The 17,955-nt window shown below is 35.6% G+C and overlaps 1 protein-coding gene across 1 annotated transcript in view; it reads left to right on the forward strand.

The window, feature by feature from the left end:
* Positions 1-796: 796 nt before the first annotated feature.
* The window catches only part of Mical (Molecule interacting with CasL), an 83,083-nt gene continuing 65,924 nt past the window's right edge, over positions 797-17,955 (forward strand). The window contains exons 1-9 of the mRNA XM_073965525.1: positions 797-1,197; positions 1,289-2,291; positions 3,503-4,124; positions 4,189-4,321; positions 8,258-8,751; positions 8,829-8,890; positions 9,565-9,813; positions 15,744-16,235; positions 16,728-16,997. Coding sequence (XP_073821626.1) covers positions 1,055-1,197; positions 1,289-2,291; positions 3,503-4,124; positions 4,189-4,321; positions 8,258-8,751; positions 8,829-8,890; positions 9,565-9,813; positions 15,744-16,235; positions 16,728-16,997 — 3,468 coding nt within the window. The 5' untranslated portion in view covers positions 797-1,054. The remainder of the gene's footprint in view (positions 1,198-1,288; positions 2,292-3,502; positions 4,125-4,188; positions 4,322-8,257; positions 8,752-8,828; positions 8,891-9,564; positions 9,814-15,743; positions 16,236-16,727; positions 16,998-17,955) is intronic.

Genomic DNA, 17,955 nt, shown 5'->3' on the forward strand with positions numbered 1-17,955 from the left:
AATTTATTTATCCACAAATGCAGATAATTTATTTATCCATTTTATTTTATTTTTTAATATTTTATTTATTTATTTATTTTTTTAATTTTATTCAATTTTAACATTTTTTTTAATTTTAAAATATTCAATTTATCCAAAAATGTGGATAATTTGTTTATGATTACATGTGGATGTTTTAGTTATCCACAAATGTGGATAATAGAAATTATACACAAAAGTGAATATTTTAATTTATCCACAAAAGTGGATAATTTTTTCCGCCATAGGGGATAATTTATTTATAAACCTATTATCAACCATATTTATCCATTTTAAAATTAAAACTGTCATACTGTCATATGAAATTCAAACCGTTATATTGTTTACCTTTTCTAAGCATCAATTAAAAAATAAAAAATAATCATTTATTTCGTGTCGTGTTTATTTCATTTACATTTAATTGCTAATCGCTCGTAGATGAGTTCTCAAAGAAAAAGTCATAAATATTCTACGACATTATCATGATGATGATGATGATGATGGCCATCATCATCTTCATAATGATCACGATCTTTCCTACTCTCTTACATTCATAATTAATTGATCATTGTCATGGCGATTTGTCGTCTCCCATGTGGGGGATCTCAATTTCATTGTGTGTTTGAAAATTTCTTCCGAATTTCCTACACAGTGTCTGTCTCATCCATTGATGATTTATGAGTTCAATGAACCCCGTCCGACCGGCCTTTATGTAATCGTAATGATGCCTTAAAGTGTAAGAAATGCAATTTCAAAGGAAAGGAAAAAATGGAAATTCTTGGCAATATAAAATAGCCGAGGTTAGTGATGGAAAATTGCATTTAAAATATAATTTCCCGACGATACAGAGCAGAACACAACAAAAAAATAAGCACATCCTTTGGAAGCAAATAAAAACAGGACATTATCGTAAAATTTATTTAATCTTTGTATACAATACCATATCTCTAAAGGAGATCGTGGATGGAACGAAAAGCGGCAGACTTCGTATTTGTTTTATATCAACTTTTACCTCGGAAACCTTTGAGTGGGCATTATGGATGCCTTTGGCGATAATTTGAATGTGACGGAGGTACCACCTCTTTCAGAACAAGTGATTTATGAAAACTATTTGGGCTTGGGTGGGGTAGACGTGCCTCCTTCTTCTTCAAAAGTCATTTACAATTGCAGCGTGCAATGGTGAATTTTGTATATATATTTTTATGGCTTATTGTTGTTGTTTTTTTGTGTATTTACTAATGTTTTCTTTTGTTTCTTCTCTCTTTTCCAGCATGAGTCGGTCAGCTCATCAACGCCAACAACAAAAGCTGCAACAACAGCAGCAACAGTTGTTGGCCCAACAAATGGCTGACAATGAGGCAGCCGCCGCAGCGGCCGAGATGTTTGACTATTTTTGTGTGGCCACAACAATGCGTCAAATTCTCGGCCTACATCGTCAGATGTGTGATGTCATTGGTCTACGTCCCGCCCCCCTCAATGAATTCTACCCGAAGCTAAAGGCCAAGGTGCGATCATGGAAAGCCCAGGCGCTGTGGAAGAAATTTGATGCTCGTGCAGCCCATAGGGCCTATGCCAAAGGCAATGCCTGTACCGGTACTCGAGTCCTGGTAATTGGTGCCGGTCCCTGTGGCCTACGGACTGCCATTGAGGCCCAGCTATTGGGTGCCAAGGTGGTTGTGGTTGAGAAACGTGATCGCATATCCCGCAATAATGTACTCCATCTGTGGCCTTTTGTCATTACCGATCTAAGGAATTTAGGGGCCAAGAAATTCTATGGTAAATTTTGTGCCGGTTCCATAGATCACATATCCATTAGACAGTTGCAGTGTATACTGCTCAAGGTGGCATTGCTGCTGGGTGTAGAGGTCCACGAGGGTGTGTCCTTTGATCGAACCATAGAACCCAGTGGTGATGGTTGTGGTTGGCGTGCCCAAGTCACCCCCTCAGACCATGCCGTTTCGCACTATGAATTTGATGTCCTGATAGGTGCTGATGGTAAACGTAATACCCTGGAGGGTTTTAAACGCAAAGAGTTCCGAGGTAAATTGGCCATTGCCATAACGGCAAATTTCATCAACAAGAAAACAGAAGCTGAAGCCAAAGCAGAGGAAATCAGTGGTGTGGCCTTTATCTTCAATCAATCATTCTTCAAGGAGTTGTATCACACCACGGGTATTGACCTGGAAAACATTGTCTACTACAAAGATGAGACTCACTATTTTGTTATGACTGCCAAGAAGCATAGTCTGATTGATAAGGGTGTCATTATACAAGTGAGTATTACAATAACAAAAACAACAATGGGTTCCCAAATCTAATAAGGTTTTCCATAGGAAAACTTCTATTCAGCCAGGCTGAATAAGGTTTTCCATAGAAAAACTTCTATTCAGCCAGGCTGAATAAGGTTTTCCATAGGAAAACTTCTATTCAGCAAGGTTTTCCATAGGAAAACTTCTATTCAGCCAGGCTGTATAAGGTTTTCCATAGGAAAACTTCTATTCAGCCAGGCTGAATAAGGTTTTCCATAGGAAAACTTCTATTCAGCCATGCTGAATAAGGTTTTCCATAGCAAAACTTCTATTCAGCCAGGCTGAATAAGGTTTTCCATAGAAAAACTTCTATGCAGCCTGGCTGAATAGGTATTTTCATACGAAAAGTTCTATTTAGCCAGGCTGAATAAGGTTTTCCATAGGAAAACTTCTATTCAGCCAGGCTGAATAAGGTTTTCCATAGGAAAACTTCTATTCAGCCAGGCTGAATAAGGTTTTCCATAGGAAAACTTCTATTCAGCCAGGTTGAATAAGGTTTTCCATAGGAAAACTTCTATTCAGCCAGGCTGAATAAGGTTTTCCATAGGAAAACTTCTATTCAGCCAGGCTGAATAAGGTTTTCTATATGAAAACTTCTATTCAGCCTGGCTGAATAAGGTTTTTGCACAGGAAAACTTCTATTCAGCCAGGCTGAATAAGGTTTTCCATTGGTAAACTTCTATTCAGCCAGGCTGAATAAGGTTTTCCATAAGTAAACTTCTATTCAGCCAGGCTGAATAAGGTTTTCCATAGGTAAACTTCTATTCAGCCAGGCTGAATACGGGTTTCCATAGGTAAACTTCTATTCAGCCGGGCTGAATACGGTTTTCCTTAGGAAAACTTCTATTCAGCCGGGCTGAATACGGTTTTCCTTAGGAAAACTTCTATTCAGCCGGGCTGAATACGGTTTTCCTTAGGAAAACTTCTATTCAGCCGGGCTGAATACGGGTTTCCTTAGGAAAACTTCTATTCAGCCGGGCTGAATACGGGTTTCCTTAGGAAAACTTCTATTCAGCCGGGCTGAATACGGGTTTCCTTAGGAAAACTTCTATTCAGCCGGGCTGAATGCGGGTTTCCTTAGGAAAACTTCTATTTAGCCATGCTCCTTATGGCAATTTCACAATTTTGTTTTTTTTTTCACATTTTCCTTTTTTAACTTCCCTCTTTCCTTCCAGGACTTTGCCGATCCGGCTGAACTATTAGCACCCGTCAATGTAAATACTGAAAAACTGCTGGACTATGCCCGTGAGGCAGCAGAATTTTCAACCAAATATCAAATGCCAAATTTAGAATTTGCCGTCAATCATTATGGCAAACCGGATGTTGCCATGTTTGATTTTACCTCAATGTTTGCTGCCGAGACATCGTGTCGTGTCATAGTGCGAAAAGGTTTTCGTTTACTCCAATGCCTGGTGGGTGATAGTTTGCTCGAACCTTTCTGGCCCACAGGTTCAGGTTGTGCACGTGGTTTCCTCTCCAGTATGGATGCCGCCTATGCCATTAAATTGTGGTCGAATCCGGCTAACAGTACTCTGGGTGTATTGGCCCAAAGGGAAAGTATTTATAGGCTGTTGGGTCAAACAACACCCGAAAATTTGCAACGTGATACTGGCAGCTATACCGTTGATCCAGCCACACGTTATCCCAATCTAAATCGCAGTTCGGTTAATGTATGGCAAGTCAAACATTTAATAGACACCGATGATAAATCCATTCTGGAACAAACATTTATGGACACAAATGCCTTACAAGTTACTCAGGTTGATACACCGGTGCGCAGGAAACGTCGCAGTGGCGGTAAGTAGACGTTTGAGGAGATGTCTTTTTGGGGGATTTTTAAAGAAATTTCTTTTCTCTTCAGATTCTATGCCATTAAGTACTGTCCTGCTACGCTGGATCTGCGCCCAATTGCATGCCTATGAATTTACCAAGGATCTAAAAGAGGTTTCCGATGTCTTTACCAATGGTAAAGTTTTGTGTGCTCTAATCAATCGGTAAGTTAGAATAATTTTGACATTTTGGAGTGGAGGGGGTTTTAAAATGATAAGGATACTTCTTATTTAGGGAGACTTCTATCAATAGGAACCCCTTTAAAGAGGCTTCTGTCTATAGAAGACCCTTTTAAGAGGACTTATCTCCATAGAAGTCCGCTTTAAGCGGACTTCTACCTATGGATGACACCTTTAGGGGGGAATTCTATATATAAACGAAACCTTTTAAGGGACTTCTTTTTATTGAAGACCTTTTAAGGAAACTTCTTTCTATCTATCGGATATCCATGGTGAAATTCGATGTAGATATTTTTCCTTTAACATCACCGTTCTTAAGTCACGTACTGTGGGACAAATGCTTTAAATTCAAAATGTACCACCTTAACCTTAAAAATCCATAAACCAATCTTTATGTCAAAATTTATTTAGTATAGCTACAAATTTCGTTCGTTCGGAGACTCATAGTGAAATTCGATGTAGAACATTTTTTTCTTTAACATGATCGTCCTTAAATCAAGTATTGTGGGGCAATCGGTTAAATCTAAAAAGTATAATTCATAAAAATCATAAATCAGTTCTTATGTCCAAATTGATAGTCATTGGTACTCATATTTTGGGGTTATATAGTATAGCTACAAATTTCTTTAGTTCGGAGACCCATAGTGAAATTTTATCTAGAATTGTTTTTCCTTCAACATCATCGTCCTTAAATCAAGTATTGTAGGAGAAATGGGTGAAATTCAAAAAGTGCCAAGTTAACCTTAAAATACAGAAATCAGTCTTTGTGTCCAAATTGCTACTCATATTTTAGGGTTATACATTACAGCTACGAATTTCTTTAGTTCGGAGACCCTAAGTGAAATTTCATGTAGACTATTTTTCCTTTACCATCATCTTCCTTAAATCAAGTATTGTGGGACAAATTGGTTAAATCTAAAAAGCATCATTCGTAAATTAATAAATCAGTATTTATGCCCAATTTCATACTCATATTTTAGGGTTATATATTATAGCTACAAATTTACATTGTTCGGAGACCCATAGTGAAATTTAGCGTAGAACATTTTTCTCTTTAACATCATGCGTCTTAAGTCAAGTGTTGTTGGAAAAATGGGTCAAATTGAAAAAGAGTTAAATTAACCTTAAAAATCCAGAAATCAGTCTTTATGCCCAAATTGCTACACCAATTTTAAGGTTATATATTACAGCTACAAGTTGGTGTTGTTCGGAGAGCTTTTGTGAAATTCAATGTAGAACATTTTGTCCTTTAACATCATCCTTCTTAAATGAAGTGTTGTGGGAGAAATGGGTCAAATTCAAAAGGACTCAAGTTAACCTTAAAAATTCATAAATCAGTCTTTATGACAAAATTGCAACTTATATTTTAGGGTTATATATTGCAGCTATACAATTATGTTATTCGGAAACCCATAGTGAAATTTGACGTAGAACATTTTTTTCCTTAACATCATCGTTCTTAAGTCAAGTGTTGTGGGAAAAATATGTGTCAAATTCAAGGGTGTCAAGTTAACCTTAATATCCAGAATCAGTCATTATGCCCAAATTGCTACTCACATTTTAGGGTTATACATTACAGTTACGAATTTCTTTAGTTCGGAGACCCTAAGTGAAATTTAATGTAGAATATTTTTTCCTTTAACATCGTCGTCCTTAAATCAAGTATTGTGGGACAAATGGGTTAAATCTAAATAGTATTATTCATAAATTAATAAATCAGTATTAATGTCCAATTTTCTACTCATGTTTTAGGGTTATATAATATAGCTACACATTTCTTTCGTTCGGAGACTCATAGTGAAATTTAGGGTAGGACATTTTTCTCTTTAGCATCATGCGTCTTAAGTCAAATGTTGTTGGAGAAATGGGTCAAATTGAAAAAAAGTTAAGTTAACCTTAAAAATTCAGAAATCAATCTTTATTCCCAAATTGCTACACCAATTTTAAGGTTATATTACAGCTACAAATTGGTGTTGTACGGAGACCTTTTGTGAAATTCAATGTAGAACATTTTGTCCTTTAACATCATCCTTCTTAAATGAAGTGTTGTGGGAGAAATGGGTCAAATTCAAAAGGACTCAAGTTAACCTTAAAAATTCATAAATCAGTCTTTATGTCAAAATTACTACCCCAATTTTTAGGTTATATAGTACAGCTACAAAATTATGTTATTCGGGAACCCATAGTGAAATTTGACGTAGAACATTTTTTCCTTTAACACCATCGTTCTTAAGTCACCTGCTGTGGGAGAAATATGGGTCAAATTCAAGAGTGTCAAGTTAACCTTAAAATCCAGAATCAGTCATGATGCCCGAATTGCTACTCATATTTTAGGGTTATACATTACAGCTACGAATTTCTTTAGTTCGGAGACCCTAAGTGAAATTTAATGTAGAATATTTTTCTTTTAACATCGCCGTCCTTAAATCAAGTATTGTGGGACAAATGGGTTAAATCTAAAAAGCATCATTCGTAAATAATTTACTCATATTTTACGGTTATATAATATAGCTACAAATTTCTTTCGTTTGGAGACCCATAGTGAAATTCGATATCGAAGATTTTTTCCTTTAACATCATCCTTCTTAAGTCAAGTGTTGTTGGAGAAATGGGTCAAATTGAAAAGGAGTTAAGTTAACCTTAAAAATTCAGAAATCAATCTTTATGCCAAAATTGCTACACCACTTTTAAGGTCATCTATTACAGCTACAAGTTTGTGTTGTTCGGAGACCTTTTGTGAAATTCAATGTAGAACATTTTGTTCTTTAACATTATCCTTCTTAAATGAAGTGTTGTGGGAGAAATGGCTCAAATTCAAAAGAACTCAAGTTAACCTTAAAAATTCATAAATCAGTCTTTATGTCAAAATTGCAAATCATATTTTAGGGTTATATATTGCAGCTATAAAATTAAGTTATTCGGAAACCCATAGTGAAATCTGATGTAGAACATTTCTTCCCTTAACATCATCGTTCTTAAGTCAAATGATGTGGGAGAAATTGGTCAAATTCAAAAAGTGCCAAGTTAATCTTAAAATACAGAAATCAGTCTTTGTGTGCAAATTGCTACTCATATTTTAGGGTTATACAATATAGCTACGAATTTCTTTAATTCGGAGACCGTAAGTGAAATTTAATGTAGAATATTTTTTCCTTTAACATCGTCGTCCTTAAATCAAGTATTGTGGGGCAAATGGGTTAAATCTAAAAAGCATAATTCGTAAATTAATAAATCAGTATTTATGCCCAATTTTCTACTCATATTTTAGAGTTATATAATATAGCTACAAATTTCTTTCGTTTGGAGACCCATAGTGAAATTCGATATCGAACATTTCATCCTTTAACATGATCCTTCTTAAGTCAAGTGTTGTGGAAGAAATGGGTCAAATTGAAAAGGAGTTAAGTTAACCTTACAAATCAATCTTTATGCCCAAATTGCTACACCAATTTTAAGGTTATATATTACAGCTACAAATTGGTGTTGTTCGGAGACCTTTTGTGAAATTCAATGTAGAACATGTTGTCCTTTAACAACATCCTTCTTAAATGAAGTGTTGTGGGAGAAATGGGTCAAATTCAAAAGACTCGAGTTAACCTTAAAAATTCATAAATCAGTCTTTATGTAAAAATTACTACCCCAATTTTTAGGTTATATAGTACAGCTACAAAATTATGTTGTTCGGAGACCCTAAGTGAAATTTAATGTAGAATATTTTTTCCCTTAACATCATCGTTCTTAATTCAAGTGTTGTGTTAGAAATAGGTCAAATTCAAAGTGTCAAGATAACCTTAAAAATCCAGAAATCAGTCTTTATGATCAAATTGCTACTCATATTTTAGGGTTATTTAGTATAGCTACAAATTTATGTTGTTCCGAGGAGACCTTTAGTGAAAATTGTTTTTTTTTCTTTCTTTACAGTTATCGTCCCGATCTAGTCGACTTCAATGCAATCAAAGATTTAAGCCCCATCGAAATGAATGATCTCGCCTTTAAAATACTCGACAAAGAGTTGCATATACCCCGTGTTATGACGGGCAAAGATTCCATACAGCTAAACAATGTAGAATCGAAAGTATGGCTTAGCTATCTGGAACAGATATGTGAAGTATTTCGTGGTGAAATACCGCACGTTAAACATCCTAAAATTGATTTTAGTGATCTGCGTGAAAAATATCGTATCAATTATACCAATGTACAACCGGACTTCTCCAAGCTCTTGCAAATGTCTAGCAATAAACAAAAATCCAAGTCACCCATACAAGATGCAGTGGATGTACCGCAAGCGGCTGGTACGACAAATGTCCAAAGACGTTCCGTATTGGATGAGGAGAAATTAAAACGCCAGCGACGTCATGAACAGCTATTGGCAGCGGGTAGTAATGCCGTTGCTGCTGGAGGTGCAGGAAATCAAGGTGAGAAAAAAGAAAAGATCTGTTAATTGGAAAAAATATTGATACGATTGTTTTGTTTTTATTTTCTAACATTGCAGCACAAACCGATACCCCACGCCGTGCCAAAAAACGTCGCAGTGCCGAAAAGGCTGCCAATATTGTAAGTTGCTTTTCGAGATTCATCATTAATGTTATGGCCCACTTAAAATGCCATCGAAATTGAAAAGTGATCCATCCCCAAAATAAATATGTTGATCATATTTTGTATGTAAATATTTTCTTAGGATCTCAAAGATCACTTTTCAAACACTTGCCAGAAGTTATTTTGTTTTTTTTTTTCATATAAATTCTATTTTTGTATAAATATTGCCATATTTTTCACATCATTTTGCATCAAAAAATCAATTACTTGTCATGAAATTTTATTATAAATCTTATAAAGGTTCATTTCATAATAAATCGTTATCATGAAAATACACATGTTTTGGGTCATGACATCATAACCACCACCACCTCTTCCAACTCATCAAACAGTTGTTGTTTACATCAAAAGGTATTTTTTTCATTCATTGAAGTTGTCTTGTCCATGTATGAGTAATACCATAGTTTGTCTCCCACAACATCCATCCATGTGTCATGTGTATTTGTCTCACCTAACCTAAAAAAAAAAAATAAAATGGAACCAAACCATATCCCTTAAATGTTAAAGACTGCTAGATGCTAGATTTTGAAAAACACATGTTTTAGTATAGAAATTTTAAATATGACCAATTTATCTATAACCAAATCTTCACACTCTCATCACACACAAAAATATAAAAAAACCAACCCTAGGAGGAACGTCAACAACGTTTACAGGAAATTGAACAAAATCGCCAAGATCGCATGAGCAAACGTCGCCAACAACGCTATCAACAAACCCAAAACTTTTACAAATCCTTGCACATGTTGCAAGCCAATATATTGCTTCGTGAAGCCGATGAAAACACCCCCTTTGAGGATTATTCGATATTTATGTATCGCCAGCAGGCACCGGAATTTAATGATCGCGTCAAAGAATTGGAACGAAAGCTGTTGTATCCCGTAAGCCATGATAAGATGTGATGAAGCATGCCATCCGAAATTAATACTTTTTGACGTTCTCTATTCTTGTTCTTGTTATCGTTCGTTGTTGTGTGAAATATGATAATCATAAGTGAAAAAAATGCTGCTGTTGTTTTGCTTACTCTCACTCTCTTGCTATCTCCATGTGAAGATGATGAATCGTAATCATGGATAATTGGAGGGAACATTGCTGTTTTTGTTCCTTCCCCCCATTTAAGAAAGCCGACAAAACATAGACACACAACCAACCTAAAGACTAACCTGCGTTTCTAATTGAATAAACAAAATGCTTTCTTTTCTTTCTGTATTCTAACAAATGTTTTGACTAACCAAAAAGCAACAAAAACACTTGAAGTTTATAAAGAAAAAACATTTGCCAATAAACAATAGCTGGAGATTTGTTTAATTGAGAAAAACAATTTTACATTCAATGACTATGACGTGGCTGGACAAGTATAATGACCAAATTACAACCCATATTTTAGGGCTTTATATTATGGCTACAAATTTCTTTCGTTCGGAGACCCATAGTGAAATTTGATGTAGAAAAATTTTTCCTTTGACACCAAGGTCCCTAAGTCAAGTACTGTGGGAGAAATGGGTTAAAATCAAAAAGTATCAAGTTATCCTTGAAATTTTTGAAATCAGTCTTTGCCCAAATTGCTATACAAATTGTAGGGTTATATATTATATCTATAAATTTCATTTATTCGGAGACCCATACTGAATTTTGGTGTAGAATATTTTTTCCTTTAACATCATTGTCCTTTAGCCAAGTACTATGGGAAAAATGAGTCAAATTCAAAAAGTGTCATGTTAACCTTGAAAATCCAGAAATAAGTATTTATGCCCAAATTGTTACTAATATTTTGGGGTTATATATTATAGCAACACATTTCTTTCGTTCGAAGACCCTTAGTTATATTTGATGTAGAATATTTTTTCCTTTAACATGTTCGTTCTTAAGTCAAGTACTGTGGAAGAAATGCAACAAATTCAAAAAGCATCAAGTTAATCTAAAAATCAAGAAATCAGCATTTTTACCAAATTTGCAACTCATATTTTAGGGTTATATATTAAAGCAACACATTTCTTTCGTTCGAAGAGCCATAGTGAAATTTGATGTACAATATTTTTTCCTTTGACACCAACGCCATTAAGTCAAGTACTGTGGGAGATATGGGTTAAAATCAGAAAGTCTCAAGTTATATTTAAAAAATTGTTAAACAGTCTTCATTTCCATATTGCTATCCCAATTTTTAGGTTATATATTACAGCTACAAAATTATGTTGTTCGGAGACCCTAAGTGAAATTTGATGTAGAATATTTTTCCCTTTAACATTATCGTTCTTACGACAAGTATTGTGGGACAAATGGTTTTAATTCCAAGTTAACCTAAAAAAATCATAAATTACTGTATATGCCCAATTTGCTACTCTTATCTTGGGGTTATATATTAGAGATACAAATTTATGTTCTTTGGACAACTTTAATGAAATTTGATGTAAAATATTTTTTCCTTGTCACCATCATCCTTACGTTAAGTACAGTGGTAGAAATGGGCTCAATTCAAAATGTGTCAAATTAATCTTAAAACTGTTTTTTTAGGGGCTGTTTAGGTTTTCACAATTTTGCTTGGAAACCCCAAGTCCTATCGAAATAGGACCAAAGAAAATATTGTAGCTATGAAAATTCTCTACAAGATCGACGTTTACGGAATTTTCGTAGTTTTTAACATTTTTGAGATACAGAAGTTCAAATTGGGACAATGCACTGACTGTATCGCCCCCTTATAAAACAATGTCATGAAGGGTGCGCCTTAACTAACTTTTGATGAAAACCGCTTGCACAGGGAAAATTTTTGTGAATTCTGAAACAGCAGTGTTCATAGATGAGAAAAATCCAAAAACAAGAAAAAATCGCTGTAGAGATTTTTTAAATAAATTGCGATCAAAATTCACATTTTTAGGTGTTTTTTAGGTTTTCACGATTTTGCTTGGAAACCGCAAGTCCAATCGAAATGGAGCTAAAGAAAATGTTGTAGCTGTGAAAATTCTCTAGAGGATTGACGTTTATCATTTGTTCCCAGCCTGTACCATTTTTGAGATAAAGAAGCTCGGTTTACATTTTTAGGTTTTTTTGTTAGGGTTTCGCAATTTTGCTTGAATACGGTAAGTCTTATCGATATGGGACCTGAAAAAATCTTAAAGCTGTGAAAATTCTCTACAAGACTGGCTTAAGGAACCTATCCTAAGTTGTAACATTTTTTTAGATATATAAGTTTAAGATGGGAATTTGCAGTCATGACATTGTTTTATAAGGGGGAGATACAGAATTGAATTTAAATTGTCCCAGTTTGAACTTCTATATCTCAAAAACGGTAAAACCAACTAGGATACCAAAAAGGCCGATCTTGTAGAGAATTTTCATAGCTACAACATTTGTTTTAGTACCATTTTGATAGGACTTGCTGTTTCTAAGCAAAATAGCGAAAACCTAAACAACCCCTAAAAATTTCAACTTAAATCGCGATTTATTTAAAAAGCGCTCCGGCGATTTTTTTTGTATCTTGATTTTTCTCATCTATAAACATTGTAGTTTCAGAATCAGCAAAAACTTCCGAGGTGTAAGCACCTTCCATTTAAAATTGTTTCAAGAGCACCGTGTATATTGTTCCAGAAAATATAATTTTAGAAAATTCCCCAAAAAAGATATTTTATTTATTCCTTAAAATTTCCTTAAGGAAATTTCCCAAAAAGAAAATGTCTAAAAATCGAGTTATGTTGGATAAGCATAAAACTCTATGTCGATTTAACCATGTCCGTCTGTCTGTCGGTTGAAATCAAAATACAGCTCGCAATTTTAAAGATAGAGAGTCAATATTTGGTACAGGTTTGCAGGATGGTTGGTATTGAAAATGGGATATATCGGTCTACGTTTTGATATAGCCTCCATAGAACGGTACCTCCCGATTTTCGGTATTTTAAAGGTTTTAGCTTCATTATCCTACCAAAATGGCTGAAATTTGGTACTTAGTCTTCTTTTAGGGTATAAAACTTTCCCCCCGAATTTTGTCGGCATCGCTCCACGCCTTCATATAGCCCCCATAGAACGGTACCTCCCGATTTTCGGTATTTTGAAGGTCTTAGCTTCCTTATCACACCGAAATAGCTGAAATTTGGTACTTAGTCTTCTTTTAGGGTATAAAACTTTCCCCCAGAATTTTGTCGGCATCGGTCCACGCCTTCATATAGCCCCCATAGAACGGTACCTCCCGATTTTCGGTATTTTGAAGGTTTTAGCTTCATTATCACACCGAAATAGCTGAAATTTGGTACTTAGTCTTCTTTTGGGGTATAAAACTTTCTCCCGGAATTTTGTCGGCATCGGTCCACGCCTTCATATAGCCCCCATAGAACGGTACCTCCCGATTTTCGGTATTTTGAAATTTGGTATGTAGTCTTCTTTAGGGGTATAAAACTATCCCCCGGAATTTTGTCGGCATCGGTCCACGCCTTCATATAGCCCCCATAGAACGGTACCTCCCGATTTTCGGTATTTTGAAGGTTTTAGCTTTATTATCATACCGAAATGGCTGAAATTTGGTACGTAGTCTTCTTTAGGGGTATAAAACTTTCCCCCAAAACTTTGTCGGTATCGGTCCATGCCTTCATATAGCCCCCATAGAACGGTACCTCCCGATTTTCGGTATTTTGAAGGTTTTAGCTTCATTATCACACCGAAATGGCTGAAATTTGGTACTTAGTCTTCTTTTGGGGTATAAAACTTTCCCCCGGAATTTTGTCGGCATCGGTCCACGCCTTCATATAGCCCCCATAGAACGGTACCTCCCGATTTTCGGTATTTTGAAGGTTTTAGTTTCATTATCACACCGAAATAGCAGAAATTTGGTACATAGTCTACGCTGGTGGTATAAAACTTTCCCCCAGAATTTTGTCAGCATCGGTCCACGCCTTCATATAGCCCCCATAGAACGGTACCTCCCGATTTTTGGTATTTTGAAGGTTTTAGCTTCATTATCACACCGAAATGGCTGAAATTTGGTACATAGTCTACGCTGATGGTATAAAACTTTCCGCCAGAACTTTGTCGGTATCGGTCCAATGCCTTCATATAGCCCCCATAGTACGGTACCTCCAGATTTTCGGTACTTTGAAGATTTTAGCTTCATTATCACACCGAAATGGCTGAAATTTGGTACATAGTCTACGCTGGTGGTATAAAACTTTCCGCCAGAACTTTGTCGGTATCGGTCCATGCCTTCATATAGCCCCCATAGAATGGTACCTCCAGATTTTCGGTATTTTGAACGTTGTGGCCTCAATATTCTACCGAAATGGCTGAAATTTGTTATTTAGACTTCGTTGAGGGTACTCAAACTTCCCCTTTAAATTTGTCGGTATAGGTCCACGCCTTCATATAGCTCCCACGGAAAGGTACCTCCCGATTTTTGGTATTTTGAACGTTGTGGCCTCAATATTCTACCGAAATGGCTGAAATTTGGTATTTAGACTTCGTTGGGGGTACTGAAACTTCCCCTTTAAATTTGTCGGTATAGGTCCACGCCTTCATATAGCTCCCATGGAAAGGTACCTCCCGATTTTCCGTATTTTGAAGGTTGTGGCTTCAATATTCCACCAAAATGGCTGAAATTTGGTATTTAGTCTTCAGCTGCCCCTCCCTAGCTATTCCTGGCTCATGAATTTATAGTAAATCTATGTATCACTTTCTTCACATTTTCCAAAGTCCTTAATTAAAAAAACATAACCTCAAATAGCTTAAAAAGTAACAGAAATTGTTAAATTTTTGGTAACCATTTCAGTATGTGAATCAAAAACTAACATGTTTGCTTTAAAAAAGTTGGAAAAGCAATTTTTTGACACATATTGCAAATCTTGTGAGATTTAAAAACGTAACCTCAAAAAAACTATTAGATAAAATTATTTTAAATTAAGAAAACGCTTCAGAGTAGATTAAAATCCTCAAGTAAAGGTAGAAACAAACCAACTTTATTACGTCCACTAAACCTTATTACTAGTTTTCCAGGTGGACTTGTTACGTAAAACAAAAAACATAACCTAACAAAAGTTACTAAGATTTTTTTTACTTTAGATTTTGAAAACTGTATCGAGTGCAGATCAAATACTTACTGCTATACCAAAAAGGAAGAAACCTTTTTTCCTACATTGATTGCAAATCCATGGGATTTTTGGGAAAACATAACCTCAAAATGAAGTACAAAATTTTGCTAAAGTTTGAGAAGCTGTGTCAATATTTCACAGTAAAACCAACAAGAAACCAACTTTGCTTCAACCATTACAATACATTTAGGCTAAACAAACATAACCTCCAACAACCGATGCACTAATATTCAAAATTGTTGTATTTTTTTGTTAAATTTTTTAATAATTTATTTTTGTTGTGTTATTTTACATTATTTACGTGTTAATTTTTTACATTTTTTTATATATTATTTAATTAAATCTTTATTTTCTCCTACCATTTTTCCCTGACATTTTTCCAATAACTTAAAACAACACACACACTTTATTTTTTGTTTACAACATAACCTCAACACTTACAATAATTGTTAACACCTTTGAAATAAACTAAATAAAACAATCCAACACAATATTGTTTTTTCAAAACCTAATTCAAAACAAATTTCCTTTTTACCTTCCAATATTCTTTTCCCCATTTTCCAAATCTGTATTACTCCACATTACAACCAACACACATTTTGGAATGCCATAAAATTATTGAATCCATTATTATAACCATCCACCACCAACACTATTGCCTGCAACGAATGTGCGCCGCGACCTTATTTTCCCTCCATCCTCTGCATCCACATATCCATCCATCCACCCCCGAAATCTTCATATAGGATCGTGAACGTGGTGATATACCCTCAGCTGTGCCCCGTTCCGCGGCCGATGAACAATTCAGTGATCGTATTAAATCTATGGAACAACGTATCACCTCCTCATTCCGTGGTAATGATAAAAAACCCAAAGATTTAATGCGTGCCATTGGAAAAATCGACAGTAACGATTGGAATGTCCGTGAGATAGAAAAGAAAATTGAACAATCCAAGAAAACCGAAGTCCATGGACCCAAGGGTAGGGAGAAAGTACCGAAATGGAGTCGTGAACAATTTCAGGCACGTCAGCACAAAATGGCCAAACCCACACGACAAGATTCAGCTGAGGAGAAATTCAAGGAAATCGATCAAACCCTGAAGATACTCGATAAACAATTGAAAGAGGGTAATGTTTTGGAACCGGGCAAAGTGGCCTCAATAGCGGGGCAATTTGTCAAACGTGATGTCAGCGAAGAAAAGAATCCCCCTCCCACAAACAATAATGCAACGAAATCTGTGAGTACCACTAGTCCATAGAAGCAAAGGGGAGTGGGTCGTTAAGGCCCCGCTCCTTATAAGTCCCCCAAGTTAAATTGCAAAACGCACAACCACCCATACACATGCTTTATTTTTTTACCTTTATTTATTTTTATTTTGTTATAATTTGTAATTTACTTTTAAGTTTATTTTTTTATAATTTCTTAAAAAATTGATTCAAATGAGAAGCATCTTCATTTGCCCACATCTCTCTCTCATCCCACCACTCGCTCTCATAACAAGAGACATGCTTTGCTTTTTTTGGAAAATCTTTTTGTGTAATATAGGCAGCACCTTGCCATTGCAACAACAACAATAGATTCATAAAATCATAAATAACCAACATTGGGGAATATCTCCTCACCTCTCCTCACCCACCTTATTTCTACTTTGTTTTAGGGAATACATTTTAAAAAAACTTGTTATTATTATGGCAAACTAATTATAATGTTTTTTTTATCCTCTTCCCAGAGCACCAAAGTCGCCTTGGCTTTTAAGAAACAGGCTGCCTCCGAAAAGTGCCACTTCTGCCGCCAAACAGTCTATCTCATGGAGAAACTGCAAACGGAGAATTTGATAATGCACCGTGGTTGCTTGAAATGTCATCATTGTCACACAAATCTACGTTTGGGTGCCTATGCCTTCGATCGTGAAGATCCCAATGGTCGTTTCTATTGCACACAACATTTTAGATTGCCAGCTAAACCCACAAGGCCGGTGGTACGCAAACCAGGACAGAGGGTAAGTGGTTTTACAGCTCTTTGTAAATTTTCGTCCACATAACCTCACTTTTTATACACTCAACCATGGGTTAAAAATTGAAGTGGTTCCTATAAAGGAGCCTTTGCGGGTTCCTATAAAGGAGCCTTTATAAGTTCCTATAAAGAAACCTTTATAGGTTCCTATAAGGCAGTCTTTATGGGTTCCAATAAAGAAGCCTTTATAGGTTCCTATAAAGGAGCCTTTACAGGTTCCTATAAAGAACCCGTTATAGGTTCCTATAAGGGAGCCTTTATAGGTTCCTATAAGGGAGCCTTTATAGGTTCCTATAAAGGAGCCTTTATAGGTTCCTATAAAGGAGCCTTTTTAAGTTCCTATAAAGGAGCCTTTATAGGTTCCTATAAATGAGCCTTTATACGTTCCTAAAAAGGAGCTTTTATACGTTCCTATGAAGGAGCCTACATAGGTTCCTATAAAGGAGCCTTTATAAGTTCCTAAAAGCAGTCTTTATGGGTTCCTGTAAAGTAGCCTTTATAGGTTCGTATAAAGGCTCCTTTATAGGAACCTATAAATTAGCCTTTATAGGTTCCTATAAGGCAATCTTTATGGGTAAACCAGCCTTTACAGGTTCCTATAAAGGAGTCTTTATAAGTTCCTTTTAGGCAGTCTTTATGGGTTCCTATAAAGCAGCCTTTATAGGTTCCTATAAAGGAGCCTTTATAGGTTCCTTTAAAGGAGCCTTTAAAGGTTTCTAAAAAGGAGCCTTTAAAGGTTCCTATAAAGAAACCTTCATAGGTTCCTTTTAGGCAGTCTTTATGGGTTCCTATAAAGCAGCCTTTATAGGTTCGTATAAACCAACCTTTATAGATTCCTATAAAGGAGCCTTTATAGGTTCCTATAAAGGAGCCTTTATAGGTTCCTATAAAGGAGCCTTTATAGGTTCCTATAAAGCAGCCTTTATATGTTCCTATAAAAGCAG

This window comes from Musca autumnalis, unplaced genomic scaffold (genome assembly GCF_047663935.1).
Source record: "Musca autumnalis isolate F117 unplaced genomic scaffold, ASM4766393v1 scaffold_1, whole genome shotgun sequence".
Lineage (NCBI taxonomy): Eukaryota > Metazoa > Arthropoda > Insecta > Diptera > Muscidae > Musca > Musca autumnalis.